Source organism: Mus musculus, chromosome 15 (assembly GCF_000001635.26).
Source record: "Mus musculus strain C57BL/6J chromosome 15, GRCm38.p6 C57BL/6J".
Lineage (NCBI taxonomy): Eukaryota > Metazoa > Chordata > Mammalia > Rodentia > Muridae > Mus > Mus musculus.
The window spans coordinates 58963654-58976620 of NC_000081.6; the positions used below are offsets into that span (position 1 = coordinate 58963654).

Below are 12967 nucleotides of genomic sequence, written 5' to 3' on the forward strand. Positions count from 1 at the left end.
GGAGATTGTCGATGACAGAATCCGATCTAAATACTTCTTGGGAGCTCAGAGAACAGTAGGATGCCCGGCAAGAGAGCTACAAGGACAGGGTGCGTTTCCAAGATGGAACCCAAAGTGACTGGCAGTTTAGTCTCATGATTGCCCATGGTAAGTAAGGCTCACGTTCGATCAAGACAATCACTTTGAGAATTGAACTTCAAGATATGGAGGCTTAGAAAGAAGCATTTCACCAACTGCCAAAGCAAGAAATAATTCTGCTTTTGTTCTTGCTGTCGAGATGACCGGTTTTAAAACAGCCATATTGTGTGTGCAGACAAAGACAGAAGCTTAATGATACCAAATCTGACTTAAGAATCCATCTGAGGTGGTATTTAGTGTCACGTTTGTTTTACATATGGAATCAACAAGTATGTTTGTATCTACTCAGGTACGTATGCATAGATATAGAAATATACTGATTTCCTGTGCAAGTGTGCATTTAAAGCACGTGTTATTTCCTTTTTCTGAGAACCTGATACTGACTTATGAACACACAACAGCTCACAGAATGTGGTGCTGGACAGTGTCAGTGGCCAATTGCCCGAGCAAGAAAATGATTAAAGTGTACATGCACACAACACAGACATACATACACACACACACAATTTCCTTAAAGTTATGGAAAAGTAAGCAGGCACAAGTGATTGATCTGAGCCAGCAGGAAAATGTGGATTGCTAGCACAGGTCTGAACAGCAAACAGCGAAGAGCCCACGGTAAGGAGCCCACAGTTCCCAGCCACGGGAGATTTGGGGTATACACTTACCCTGGTACCCAGCCACGGGAGATTTGGGGTGTACACTTACCCTGAGCGTCCACTGGCAAGGGCGGGCGCACGGTGAGGAAGTGCAGGATACACATTTGTCACAGAAAGGAAAACATAAAGTCAAACTGTTATCTGGGCTGCACCTGCCTCTTGCTCCTGTGTGACAGCCGCTGGCTTATGTTCCAGTGCTAAGCCCACATCCATGAGAAGGTCCACCTCCACGCTCCCCCTTCCTGCCTGTCCAATACTACTTCCTTCTTGGTCATTCCTCCTCGCCTTTGTACTTGGTAATGTCCACCACTGGAGGATAAGGGTTTGCTAAAGAAGGAACAACACGAGCCCAGAAGAAGCTGTTTAGGCAGGTGCCTTAGAGCAAGAAAAACCTTTCAAGTACGATTCGTTCTAACTTGGGGGTGGAGGGATCTCTAGAGTTCTAACATCACAGTGGGATGAAAGGCAAAAAAAAAAAAAAATTAAGAAGCCTAAATTCTTAATTTAATAATAGCAAACATCCTACTGATGTGGAACTCTGTGCGCACCCAACTTGCTCCTCACCATTTATAATCTTGGTTTTGCTGATACAACTGAACACACACACACAAAAAAAACCCAAAAAACAGAAACAACAACAACAACAACAACAACAACAAAAACCCGCCAATCTAAAGAGCTGACAGCAGCATTTCAACCTTTTTTTTCCCCCTTCCCCAAGATAAGTTTCTGACAACCCTTTAGTGGTTTCAGATAGAAACTTCTGGACTCACCATAACTCAGCCTTTCATTTTACTTTTACTGTTTACAGTGCTGAGGACTGAACCCAGGGCCTTGTGTATACTAGCTAACTAACTGCTCTCCTACTGAGCAACATTCTCAAACCTATTTCTAATTTTTTTTATTTTAATTTACTTTTTAAATTAAAAAAAAAAAGTGTGGATATAACTAAGCTGCCAAAAACCTGCCTGCTTGTAGGTTTGACTCAGAACCACACAAACACACACACACACACACACACACACACACACACACAGATGCACAAACATATAAACAATGATAATATATGAAAACTAGTCATGAGAAGTTAATTAAGGATACTGGCTTCACACAGTAACATGTCAGCCTGTTTCTGATCCCAGCTGGGATCCCAAAGACTTGAGCAGGAAGTATGTCCCAGTAACCCCACTTGGAGGTCAAGCCCCCTGGCCTAGCTCCACATCACCTCTTCAGTTGCCTCTGGCCTAGTCTCCTCCACTTTTTATGAATGCTGGCTCTGCCCTTTGCCCTTGACCCAGTGCTTAGATCAGAACTTCTCTGAGGCGAGGGTAGCAGCCACCTCTCTCTGGTCTCTGACTCCTAGCTTTGTGAGCACATAACAGGCCTGCCTTGAAGAATGAGAAAGCTTGGTACACTTATCCACAGATGGAGTGGATCCTGGGCCCATGTAAAATGATGCTGGAATAAACCTAACAGGAGACGGACCACTTAGAGTGTTTGCGACGGAAATACTGACATACTTTTAGATTACTAATCACCAAGTTCAACAGTAAAAAGAGAGTTGAATGTAAAACAATGTGGTAAACGATTATGTCTGCAGAGTAAGTAGTAAGTGGTTTACAAGCCACACACTCTATGAAGGGTCTGCCTCTGCCAAAGACAGCTAGCTAGCGCCAGGCTGATCTGCACAAAGGCGTTTGAATTCTTCTAATGGAACGTGAGACGAATGACCAGATCGCAGATCAATCTCTGAAAAGCAGGCAACAGAAAGCTGCCTGTCAGCACCTGAGAGCCCCCAAAGTGACCCTGGCTGTGTGAGTCAGGCTGGGATCTTACGGGACACATGTGACATCCGTCTGCCTCAGCTCACTAATAGCTCACACACAGAGTTAGGCAGCATGTCACTTGAAATATGTGGGCAGTCTCAACTCGACTAAGTTTTCTATCAGAATGGGAAATTCCATCTCAGCAGAACCCCAAATAACTCTCAGATTTCCCTTAAACAATGGCTCTTCCACCCCGGTCTCTGGTCAGTCACCTGCTAGGTGAACACCCCGAGATCCTGACAGAGTGATGACCCTAAGCCTTCTGGAAGGCTGCACTACCCCAATTATACAACAGTACATCTAAAAACACACTTAGGTGCGTTAGGGGGGGGAAATGACAAAGAAATCAAACTTGTGTTTTGATTGTCCCTGTAACTAGAAGATCACCCAGAATGCTGCCAGCGGCAGGACCAACTGAGGGTCCCAGCACAGGATCTAGAAAGGGGGCATGGGTAGGACTTTAAAGGCAGTCCTTCAGAACCCCAGGATCATAGCCCCCGCTTTCTCAGCCTCAGGCTCAAATGCCCCAAGAAACCTCACCATCCGATGCCAATTATTCCCAAGCCCCAAGGCCGGGCGCATTTCATGTTTGGTGCAGCCAGCATCCTGAGTCTCGAGTCATCCTCTGTAGCCTGGATGTGCAGCTCATTAGTGTCTAGGCAGCCTGCACCGGCAACCAGGCAGGTCTAATTGCCACAGCTTCCTTTAATGGTACACTGTGACCAAGCCATCAGGCTGCACCCCGAGGTCCAAATGCTGCTAATTGGACAATGCCAGGGACTTTGAGAGGCAGGAGAAACCCTCTCACCTCAATGTAGAGCTTAGATAAAATGGATGGTCTCTATATCCAGGGACTTGAGGCCTCTGACAAGGGAACTTATATGAGATGAGGGGAATCAGCTATTTTCTCATGTATCCTTTTCAATAGGCCCCCAAACCTTCTCTAAGCCTAAGAATTGCACCTAGACAGCCTCCTCAAGCTGGTTATCATTCCTCTTTCAGAGCTGCCCAGATGTCAACCAGGCGGACAGTCTGCTCTTCCAGGGGGCCTCAGAGTGATGGACTATTGTAGACCCATGAAGATAATACAGGCTCTAAGCCCTATTACTTGTCAGATGCGAGCTCCCAGGTGCCCTAGTGAGAGAGAACATGAAGTAGACACACACAAGCCCCTCAACACATATCCCAGAGAAACTACAGCAGCCAAGAAGGACAGAAGATATTCGTGTCTCTGAAAATGCTACGGTATTCACCTTGAAACAGCATAGGGTATTTGTGAGAATTGAAGGGAAGGGGTCAGGTTTTTTTTTTTAAAGTCAAAGTCTACAAAGCTTTGTCTGCAACCTCCACTATTCTCCACCGTCTCACCTCTTGAAGTAGGTTTGCTTTTCATTCCAACCAATCACGGCTTATTGAGGGCAAATTGGGGGGCTGGGGTTCTCTCCCTACAAAAGTTGCTTTGAACAATCCTTAAGCTCATTATCACCTGCTCATAGAGCAGCCTGTCAGAAGAACCCCGTTTTATCAGTTGAGATACAACAAATTAAAGGGGGCGGGCTGGAGAGCTGGCTCAGTGGTTAAGAGCATTGACTGCTCTTCCAGAGGACCAGGGTTCAATCCCCAGCACTCACATGGTGGCTCACAACTGCCTGTAACTCCTGTTCCTGGGGATTCAATGCCTGCACACACGCATCCATGCAGTCAAAACATCAATATACATAAAAAAATATATATATATTTTCTAAAAGCTAACAAGAATTGCTGCTTTCTTCTACTCAAAGGAGATTTCCCCGTATTTTCAGACTCCAGGAAATGTTGCTATGTTGCTAATGGTGGTGAATCCTTGCATGCTACCCTCATGAACACATTAAAAAATACTCTAGGCTCCACCCCAGTCACTGCTCATGCACTCGGGAGACTGGATGTCAGAGACTACAGGCTATAAGACAGGGGAAGAGGAGGACATCACTTCCTGACAATGACCATAGAGAATCTGCATAACGGCTCCTCTGCACCATCCCAGGGCTTCCATGAACTTTCTCTATTATTATTATAGAGTACAGTATGTGAGAACCTGCCTGGTTTTGAAGACAGATGTGGGGTAAAGACAAAGATTTAACCAAGGGCTTAACACTCATCCAGGTCCTGCACTTTAAGAACTTAAGTGCAGCAATTGGAGATGGCTCAGCAGTTACACGCACTGGCTGCTCTCCCAGAGGTGCTGGGTTCGATTCCCAGCACTGACATGGCAGCTTACAACTGTCTATAACTGCAGTTCTGGGGGGGGGGGGGGTCTAATGCATTCTTCTGGTCTCCATGGATACTATGTATACACGTGGTGCACAGATGTACATTGAAAGCAAGTCGCCAATACACATAAAATAATAAAGTACTCTTTAAAAAAAGAGGTCAAGTCCAGGTAGGTGGGGCTTGCTCCCATCCTTCCTCCAGGCCCTCGATATCTAAGGCCCAGGGAGCACACAGCTCCGGGTTCAGAGACGTCACACATCTGCACACTTGCGCTTACTCTCCAAGTCACGACACTGACGCAGACCCTTCCGTTACCTTTTTTTGCCTTCTTCTGCAGCTTCAGCGTGTCAGAGGACTTCTTTTTTATCTCTTGTCGAGCTTTCTTATATTCTAAGAGAAAGCAGAATAGTAAATAATTTTACCACCCTGCTCAATCTTTATCCTAGAAAGCATACTCTCACCCTGCCAACAGCCTGCTGCAAATACACACATGATAAAAGTCACGGTGACATTTCACGACAAAGGAGATGTTTACGTGACAGACAGCTAAACACACCGAAGCTTTTCCCTGTCTGCCGACACCAAGAAAATATGCCATTGGGGATTGTTTTAATTAAAAAAAAAAAATCACACTATATCCATTAGAATTTGGGAAAGATCATCTTGCCAGTGTTACCTGCTTCCCCAAAGCACTGGGGATCCTGAGATGCATTTACTGTCGGCATAGACAAGCCAGGGCAAGAAGACGAGTTTGCCTAGAGCCCAATTCCATCCACGTCACTTTCACGTCCAAGCACACGCACATGGGCAGGGGAGATGCCTCAGTGGATAAAGCGCTTGCCGTGTACGCATTAGGACCTGAGTTTTGATCCGCAGCACCCACAAGAAGTAAAAAGCCAGGTGTGTCCCTGAGCACCAGTAACCCAGGGCGCCTGGGAGGAGTCAGTGGCTCCCTGGCGCTCACTGATGACCAGCCTGGCTGAAACCACAAACTCTGCTACAGTGAAAAGAGAGATGACTCAGCGGTTAAGAGCACCGACTGCTCTTCTGAAGGTCCTGAGTTCAAATCCCAGCAACCACATGATGGCTCACAACCATCTGTAATGAGATCTGATGCCCTCTTCTGGTGTGTCTGAAGACAGCTACAGGGTACTTATATATAATAAATAAATAAATCTTTAAAAGAAAGAAAAAAGAAAAGAAAAAAGAACCTTTCTCCAAAATAGGTGGACAACTATTGAGGAAGATGACTGGCATTGACTCTAGCATTCTTGAGTGTACCCACGGGCATGGGTGTGCACACGCATATGCGCACACACACATACACACACTCACGAGTATGCCTGTAATTCCTCTTGGTGGAACAGGAAGCCCATGCAGGGAGCGCTCTTCTTCTGGTGGCTTTCTGTTTCTCCCACCTTCCCTGACTCTCTGAATGGCTTCCTCCCTCTCTGGCTCCCCTCCCCACTGCCCAGCATTTACTGCAATGAGACAGGGTCCCCTTCAAACGGCACCTTGTTTTCTAATTCCTGAACCTACGTGTACTCGCCTGCACCATCATGGAACTCTGGCTTCTCTGTGCCCTCACCCCATGCACCTCCCTGCAATGTCCACGTCCCCAAGGACAGTGCTGGTGCCCTGGTCTCTTCCACACACCCTGACATGCAGGGGACGGGTAGCATACATGACCACTGATGGTGAAGTAAAGGAGGTTCCGTCTCCCCATGCCTGAAAAGGTTGGCATTTGGATCCCTTGTGGCCTGTCCAGACAAGAGGCCACCTCACAGATACACAGAGACTGACAAAGGACCTAAATGTGTCCTCAGGCCCACGCTGTCTCTGTTTCGTTGGGAACATTAAGAAAATCAGGAGCCGATCTAGGTTTCTCTGCATGCGCTTGGGATGGACAGAAGTGTATGAGTACTGAGTGTCCATCAAGGGATTCTGTCTTACTGTAGAAAGCGCAGGTCAAGTAGAAGCCTTCGCTGCTTTCTCTCTGTGACGGGGCTCAGAAAAAAAAGAAATCGCTCCTGAACAAGCTCGGCATATCGCTTTCATGTCCCCTTCGCAGTTAGCATTGCTGTGTATTTACTGAACTAATTAAATGTAAACTATCGATTCTTTCTCCACGTGTAGATAACAAATGAAACCATGGCTGAGCACATGTGGTGAACCTCAGAAGAGGGCAAGCAACATGGCGGCTCACAACTGTAACTCCTCAGTGCATACAGCCTTTGCTATTTTACAACGTTCTTTCGTCAAAATGCTCCACGGAAGCTCGCTGAAGTTCTCCAGGAACGTGGCTCCTCGCACGAGGGAACGCGTGTCCCCTAGAGACTCTCATCAACTGAGCATCCAAAGTCAAGGTGGAATAAGGCAGTCGTGACTGCCAGGCCTGTGGCACCTGCCCCAGCAACACTCACAGCCACCGTGCTCCAGGGCCCATGCTGTACCTTTTGCGTGGTCCTTGTCCAGCTGGTTGGCCACTTTCTTCCATTCCTCCATTTGTTCTTGCAGTGGGTTTATCAGGCAATCGATCAAAGCACTTTTGCCAAAAGATAAAGAACAGGAGAGATTAAACAGGTCCTTTCTGTTCTCCAGATACACACTCCACCAATTCTAGCACTTCAGGGATGAAACAGAAGGGTTTGCAGTTCAAGGCCAGCCTGGATCACCCGGCAAGACGTCCCAAAGGATTTACACTTAGCGGTCAAGACATACTTAAACCATTTCCTTGAAGGAAGTAATGGTAGCACAAGGAACCGCCACTGACTCAGAAGTGCCAGCCTCAGAATGAATGGCCTGGGTCTCGGGATACTTTTAATGACTAGTAGAGAGCTATAAATATAAGCTGGCTGTATATACCATTAATCCTAGAAACTGGGAAAACACAGGCAGATGGATCTCTGTGAAGTCCAGGCCAACCTGGTCCACACAGTGAGTTCCAGGCCAGCCAGAGATTATCTACTGAGACCCTGTCTCAAATTTAAAAATTAAATTAAATTAAATATAAAAACCACCACTCAGAAACGACATAAGCGTGCCAAGCTAGAGTGGCCTCTCCCCTTATCTACTCTGCTGTCTTCCAGCCCACATTAAAAGCCAGGTTACAGGAAGCTGGGGTCGCCCCTCAGGCCGCGAAATGGAAACCATCGAAATGGAAACCATCAAGAGACAGAGACATAGGAGCTTAACTTTTGCCTTCTAAAATTCAGGGAGTAGGGAAAACATTAATATCTCTTTTAAAGACTCCAGGGTGCTGCTGGGCACTCTGGACCTGAAGTTATAAAGATGAAGTAACTGTGCAACCTGGACACAGAGAAAGATGGAAGAGACCAGGAACAGCCTCAAGCTGCAAGTGCCAGCTTCTAACTGATGGCAGGGAGGAGTTATCTGGGTGCGCCTGTGTACGCTGTGCAGCCCTTCCAAGAGAGAATGGCGGAACAATTATGCTGATCTGCTTGGGACACGAGGGCCATCTGACTCCAAGTCACGGAGCCAGCTCTTGCCATTCCGCTGTATTCTGGGGGCCTAAAAACTGGAAGAGGGCTCTGAGGTACCACTCCCTCTTGGGGGCTCTGTAATTAGCCTGGGGGACAGGGCAGTGGGGAAAGCGGATCTCATTCCTTCCAGAGGCTTCTGTGAGAAGGGAGCCTCAGCAGTGTGTAAATCTCCATGACTGGTGGGCAGTAAGGAGACCCGGGAGGGGCATGTGAAAAATCTGAAGGCAAGGGCAGGCTCCCGAGGGCAGGGGCTGGACTAATAAATAGTTCTTCACTGAGACCCAGTACTGGAGCCATCCCTAGCACACAGCAGCTGACTGAACAGCAGGGGAAAGAATGGGTTGTAAGGGCTTAAACACTACTGGGAGACTGGTGCTGTAAAGGGGAGCATGCCACATCACCGCGTCCCTAACCTAACCCTCTGGGACAGGGCAGGGGATGCTCGTCACCTGGAGAACTGCCTCAGCTTGGCCTCGATGCTCCGGTGCCGCATGCACATTCTGGTGAGAGCTGAGCCGATCTCCCGGGTACCACCTGGCAAAGCAAAGGAGGCCCAGATCAGCAGGAGTCCCAAACCAAGCACACTCACGTGACGCCACCAACCTAAGATGCTGCCTTCAGAACTTCCCATTGCACATGTGTGCATATGCAAACACACGAGTCCAAGACCAAGCACACTCACGTGACGTCGCCAACCTGAGATGCTGCCTTCAGAACTTCCCATTGCACATGTGTGCATATGCAAACACACGATGTCACGTGGTGTGTGTACTACAGTCCTATGTAATGTTTCCTATTCTGAGAGTCCCCGTTCATTTTGTACTTTTGGTTGTGAGTCAGAAATCAAGGCCAGTGACCTGAATTCAACACATGGTGGAGGAAAAGGACTCCTGGAGATTTTGTCTAACGCACACATGCACGCACACACTCACAATTATTGTTCATGAAAGATGACCAAAAATCCCTGACCCCATCCCACCCCATCTGCCCAAACGACCCTCAAAGCTGTTTTGGAAGAGCTAAGGACCACTGTGGTTCATTATTTCAGGGTCCGTGCAATTCTAGGGTAATATAAAGTCATGGTATATTTTCTCATTGGACACTGGTGACCTAGATCTTAGAGTTCCACACGTGTGGGAGGGAGCTAAGGCATGTTTTGATTTTCCCAAGATTCTCTGCATGCCTTCCCTTCGGGCGCACCGCACCCTTCCCCAGATTAGTTTTTAAGGCCTTCTGTCCCTCCCCACTTCTGGAAAAATTCTTGAATCAGAATCTATTGGGATGTGTGGAGAATGGATTGTAACCTCAGATCAGAATTGCATAAGGACCCTGGAAGGCACAGTCAATGATGTTAGGAAAACACACATGCAAAGCTTGTGAAACTGGGTAAGTGTCAAATAAAACACTATTCTCTGGGCAGCAAGAGAAAGCCACAGGAACTTAAGACACAATTAACCAAATCACCAGGGAGGGGAAACCACTCTTATGAAAATCCATGACATTATATGTGTACACCCATGACATGACACATGCTACATGTTGTTCTATCTTCTCTACAGAAATGTTTGTCTGTTGGTTCAGCCCCCCTCGGTTTCCATTTTATTCTGCAAGCTCTGAGCTCATGACAAGCAAATGACGGTAAAGTAGTGACTACTAAGTAGTAATAGTTCGGCTGAGCACGGCGGCACAAGTCATTCACTCAAAGAGCCCGGGAGGCAGAGGCAAGGGGTTCAAAGCCACCACAGCCACTGTGAGTTCAAAGCCAGCTGGGGCTAACCAAATCTGAATGAATGAATGAATGAATGAATGGGTAGCATTTCCACTTTGGAGGCAGAGGGCAGCAGATCCTGTGAGCTGCAGGCCAGCCTGGTCTACACAGCAAGCTCTGGACTTGCCAGGAAGACATAGTGAGACACTGTTCACACACACACACACACACACACACACACACGAGGCTACATTTTCAGGGAGCTCACCCAGTCCATTCAGTCAACAACATGTAGGTCTGGGCCCACACAGAGTCAGTAGCAGGACCCCCATCCAATACTCAGACTTGAGTACTGAAAATTACCTCCAGATTTTCCCAGAAGAATAAAAGTTACACTTCCCTGCTAACCGTTGCTGTAAAAGCTGCAGCAAAAAACCCAAATGTGAACCCAAGGCTGGTCTGACATCTAACTAGTGCCTTGGGTTGCTGAGGATGGAGGCCGGTCAGGAAAGTGCTTGCCTAGCATGTTATGACACATTTGGGCGCCATGAAACGACCATAGTAGCACACACCTATACTCCTCACACTCAAGAGATAGATGCTAGAGAGTCAAAAATTCAGTCTTCTTCAACTATATAGCAAGTTCAAGTCCAGTGTCAGATACATTCAACCCGTCACCCATCCCCACTCCACCCTACCGCACCCCCGGGGAAAAAAAAAAAACAGACAAAAATACAAACAAACAAACAAAACCACCTGGCATTCTACAAAGTGTTTGTGCCTTCCCAGGGATTACCACGAGAGGGCGCTATTCTCACATACTCCAGCTGTCTTCCTATCTGCCTGTTTTTAGCGTGTTTTTTTTTTTTTTTTTTTTATTCCTTGTGAACAAAGGTGAGGAATGAGGACCGCTTTATCCCCCAGGAAAAGATCTCTTTTCCCTGCTCCTTCATTTGATTAAAAGTTAATAACGTGACTACACAGGATATTGGCCCGCTTATTCCCCGCTGCAAGGAAGGCAGACTAAGGCTTTCCTGGGGGGAAATCAGCAGCTATCAAGAAAGGCCCTAAAAATAGCATCCTCTCCTGGACCCAGCAACTCATATACTAAGAACTTAATCTGAGGAAATAATGAAGAAAAACGGCGAATCCTTACCTGGGAGGACAATGATGGAAATGTTTACCACCTCACAAATCCCATTATAATCATCTAGTTAAATGAACCGTGGGGCACAGACACCCAACCGAATAGGATACAGCTATTTAAAAATAGAATTATGTGTCACTTGGGTGCTGCTTAGAGCGTCTAAGTACTTTTCACATATTAAATCAGTCAGTCCTCACAATATTCTCAGTTGTGTTGACAACACTGCGGTGCCCATTTCGGAGACGGGAGAAGTAAGTACTTTAAACAACCTGCCCAAGGTTACAGGATTAGTTAATGCCACTGAAGCAGGAGGAATCGTCCGGGTATGTGCATTCAGCTGTAGTCAGCTATGTGATACTTCAGATAGTCGACAACTAAAAAGACGGCAGGGCCCAGAGGACGCCCGAAGTCCTCATCTAACAGCTACTGTAGGGGGTGGTGTTTGTTCAGCCGGCTCTGAGAGTTTGGTTCTTGAGTCTAGAAGTCTACGAGGTGCTAAATGGGAGTGCAGAGAGCCAGGTGGTGTGACTCTCTTCCTCAGGGCCAACCGCCACTGCCACTTCCGTGTCCTTGAGGAGAGATGAGGGGTTGGAAAGGACCGTGCTGACAGCCAGGCCCTGCGCTCCATTTTTCCATCTTTTCTGTCCTACTATTTCAGTGCCTAACAGAAGCAATCAAGCTATGGGCCGATTCCATGCAGTTTCTGAACGTAACGCCTGTGCCCACCACTGTGCCTCAGCACAGGGAGCCACAGAGAGGCCAGGAAATGAAAAGACATTAAGAAAACTTCCTACCAGCAGTATCTGTGTAACTGGCACAGGGGCAGGAGGCAGAGGACATTCCCTATGGACCCCATAACCCAGTGTTGCTGATACTGGCATGTGTGGGTCACCCTAAAAACAGACCTTTCTGTTAAGTGCTTAGCAACAGCTGATGCTTTCCTGACCTCAGCAGGTTTGAATTGGAGGAAACTGGCTGGAGCTACAGAGTCAGAGGAGACATCTGGAAGAGGGCCAACCTGACAATGGGAGGATTTATGGCATTACACATGGCTGGTTTAGACACCTGGCCACCCTGCAAGGGTGGACAAGACCTTACTTCTTGAATGAGGGAATATTTGTTATTTGGAGGCTGGACCAACAATTCATTTGGGTTGTTTGTTTGTTTGTTTGCTTTATTCCTTAGGGATACGTGTGTGAACACAAGAGACTTGCATCTTTCTCAATTTGTTTTCTGTATTATTTTTTTTTAATTTTTTGACATAAGGTCTTTCACTGAACCAGGAGGCTGACCAATGAGCTCCTTATCCTTAGAGGGGATTAAAAGCAGTGCCACCACACCCACAACAGACCAAGGCACACACTCACACATACGAACTTAAACTCAAATTCTCTCTCTCTCTCTCTCTCTCTCTCTCTCTCTCTCTCTCTCTCTCACACACACACACACACACACACAGAGCAACCCTAGGATGAAGGCACCTTCAATGCACCTCAGCTGGGCTTGCTAATAAGCCACACAGCAGCCGAACAGAACAGAGACCCAAACCCTTCTTTGTTTGACTGATTATCAGGAGACTTCTTCCGGCTATGACAAGTGGCAAACATCCCCACTGAGGACAAAGAGGGGCATTTAGCATCACGGACAGAATACAAATTGTTTATGACTTCTTCTCAGAGGGTGGGAAGGAAGCCCGGAGGGCAAAGGCCAGGAACCACTGTTCCTTCCTCTAAACAGTA

At 47.1% G+C, this 12967-nt stretch overlaps 1 protein-coding gene across 30 annotated transcripts in view; it reads right to left on the reverse strand.

The window, feature by feature from the left end:
* The window catches only part of Mtss1 (MTSS I-BAR domain containing 1), a 142723-nt gene that overhangs the window by 22420 nt on the left and 107336 nt on the right, over positions 1-12967 (reverse strand). For 16 of the 30 annotated variants that reach the window (XM_030248450.1, XM_030248449.1, XM_011245548.3 and 13 more), the window contains 4 exons: positions 8823-8907; positions 7324-7415; positions 5186-5260; positions 844-855 (listed from right to left, as the gene is read on the reverse strand). In XM_030248450.1, coding sequence (XP_030104310.1) covers positions 844-855; positions 5186-5260; positions 7324-7415; positions 8823-8907 — 264 coding nt within the window. The remainder of the gene's footprint in view (positions 1-843; positions 856-5185; positions 5261-7323; positions 7416-8822; positions 8908-12967) is intronic. The other 14 variants (XM_006520711.4, XM_030248445.1, XM_030248443.1 and 11 more) reach the window with 1 other exon arrangement.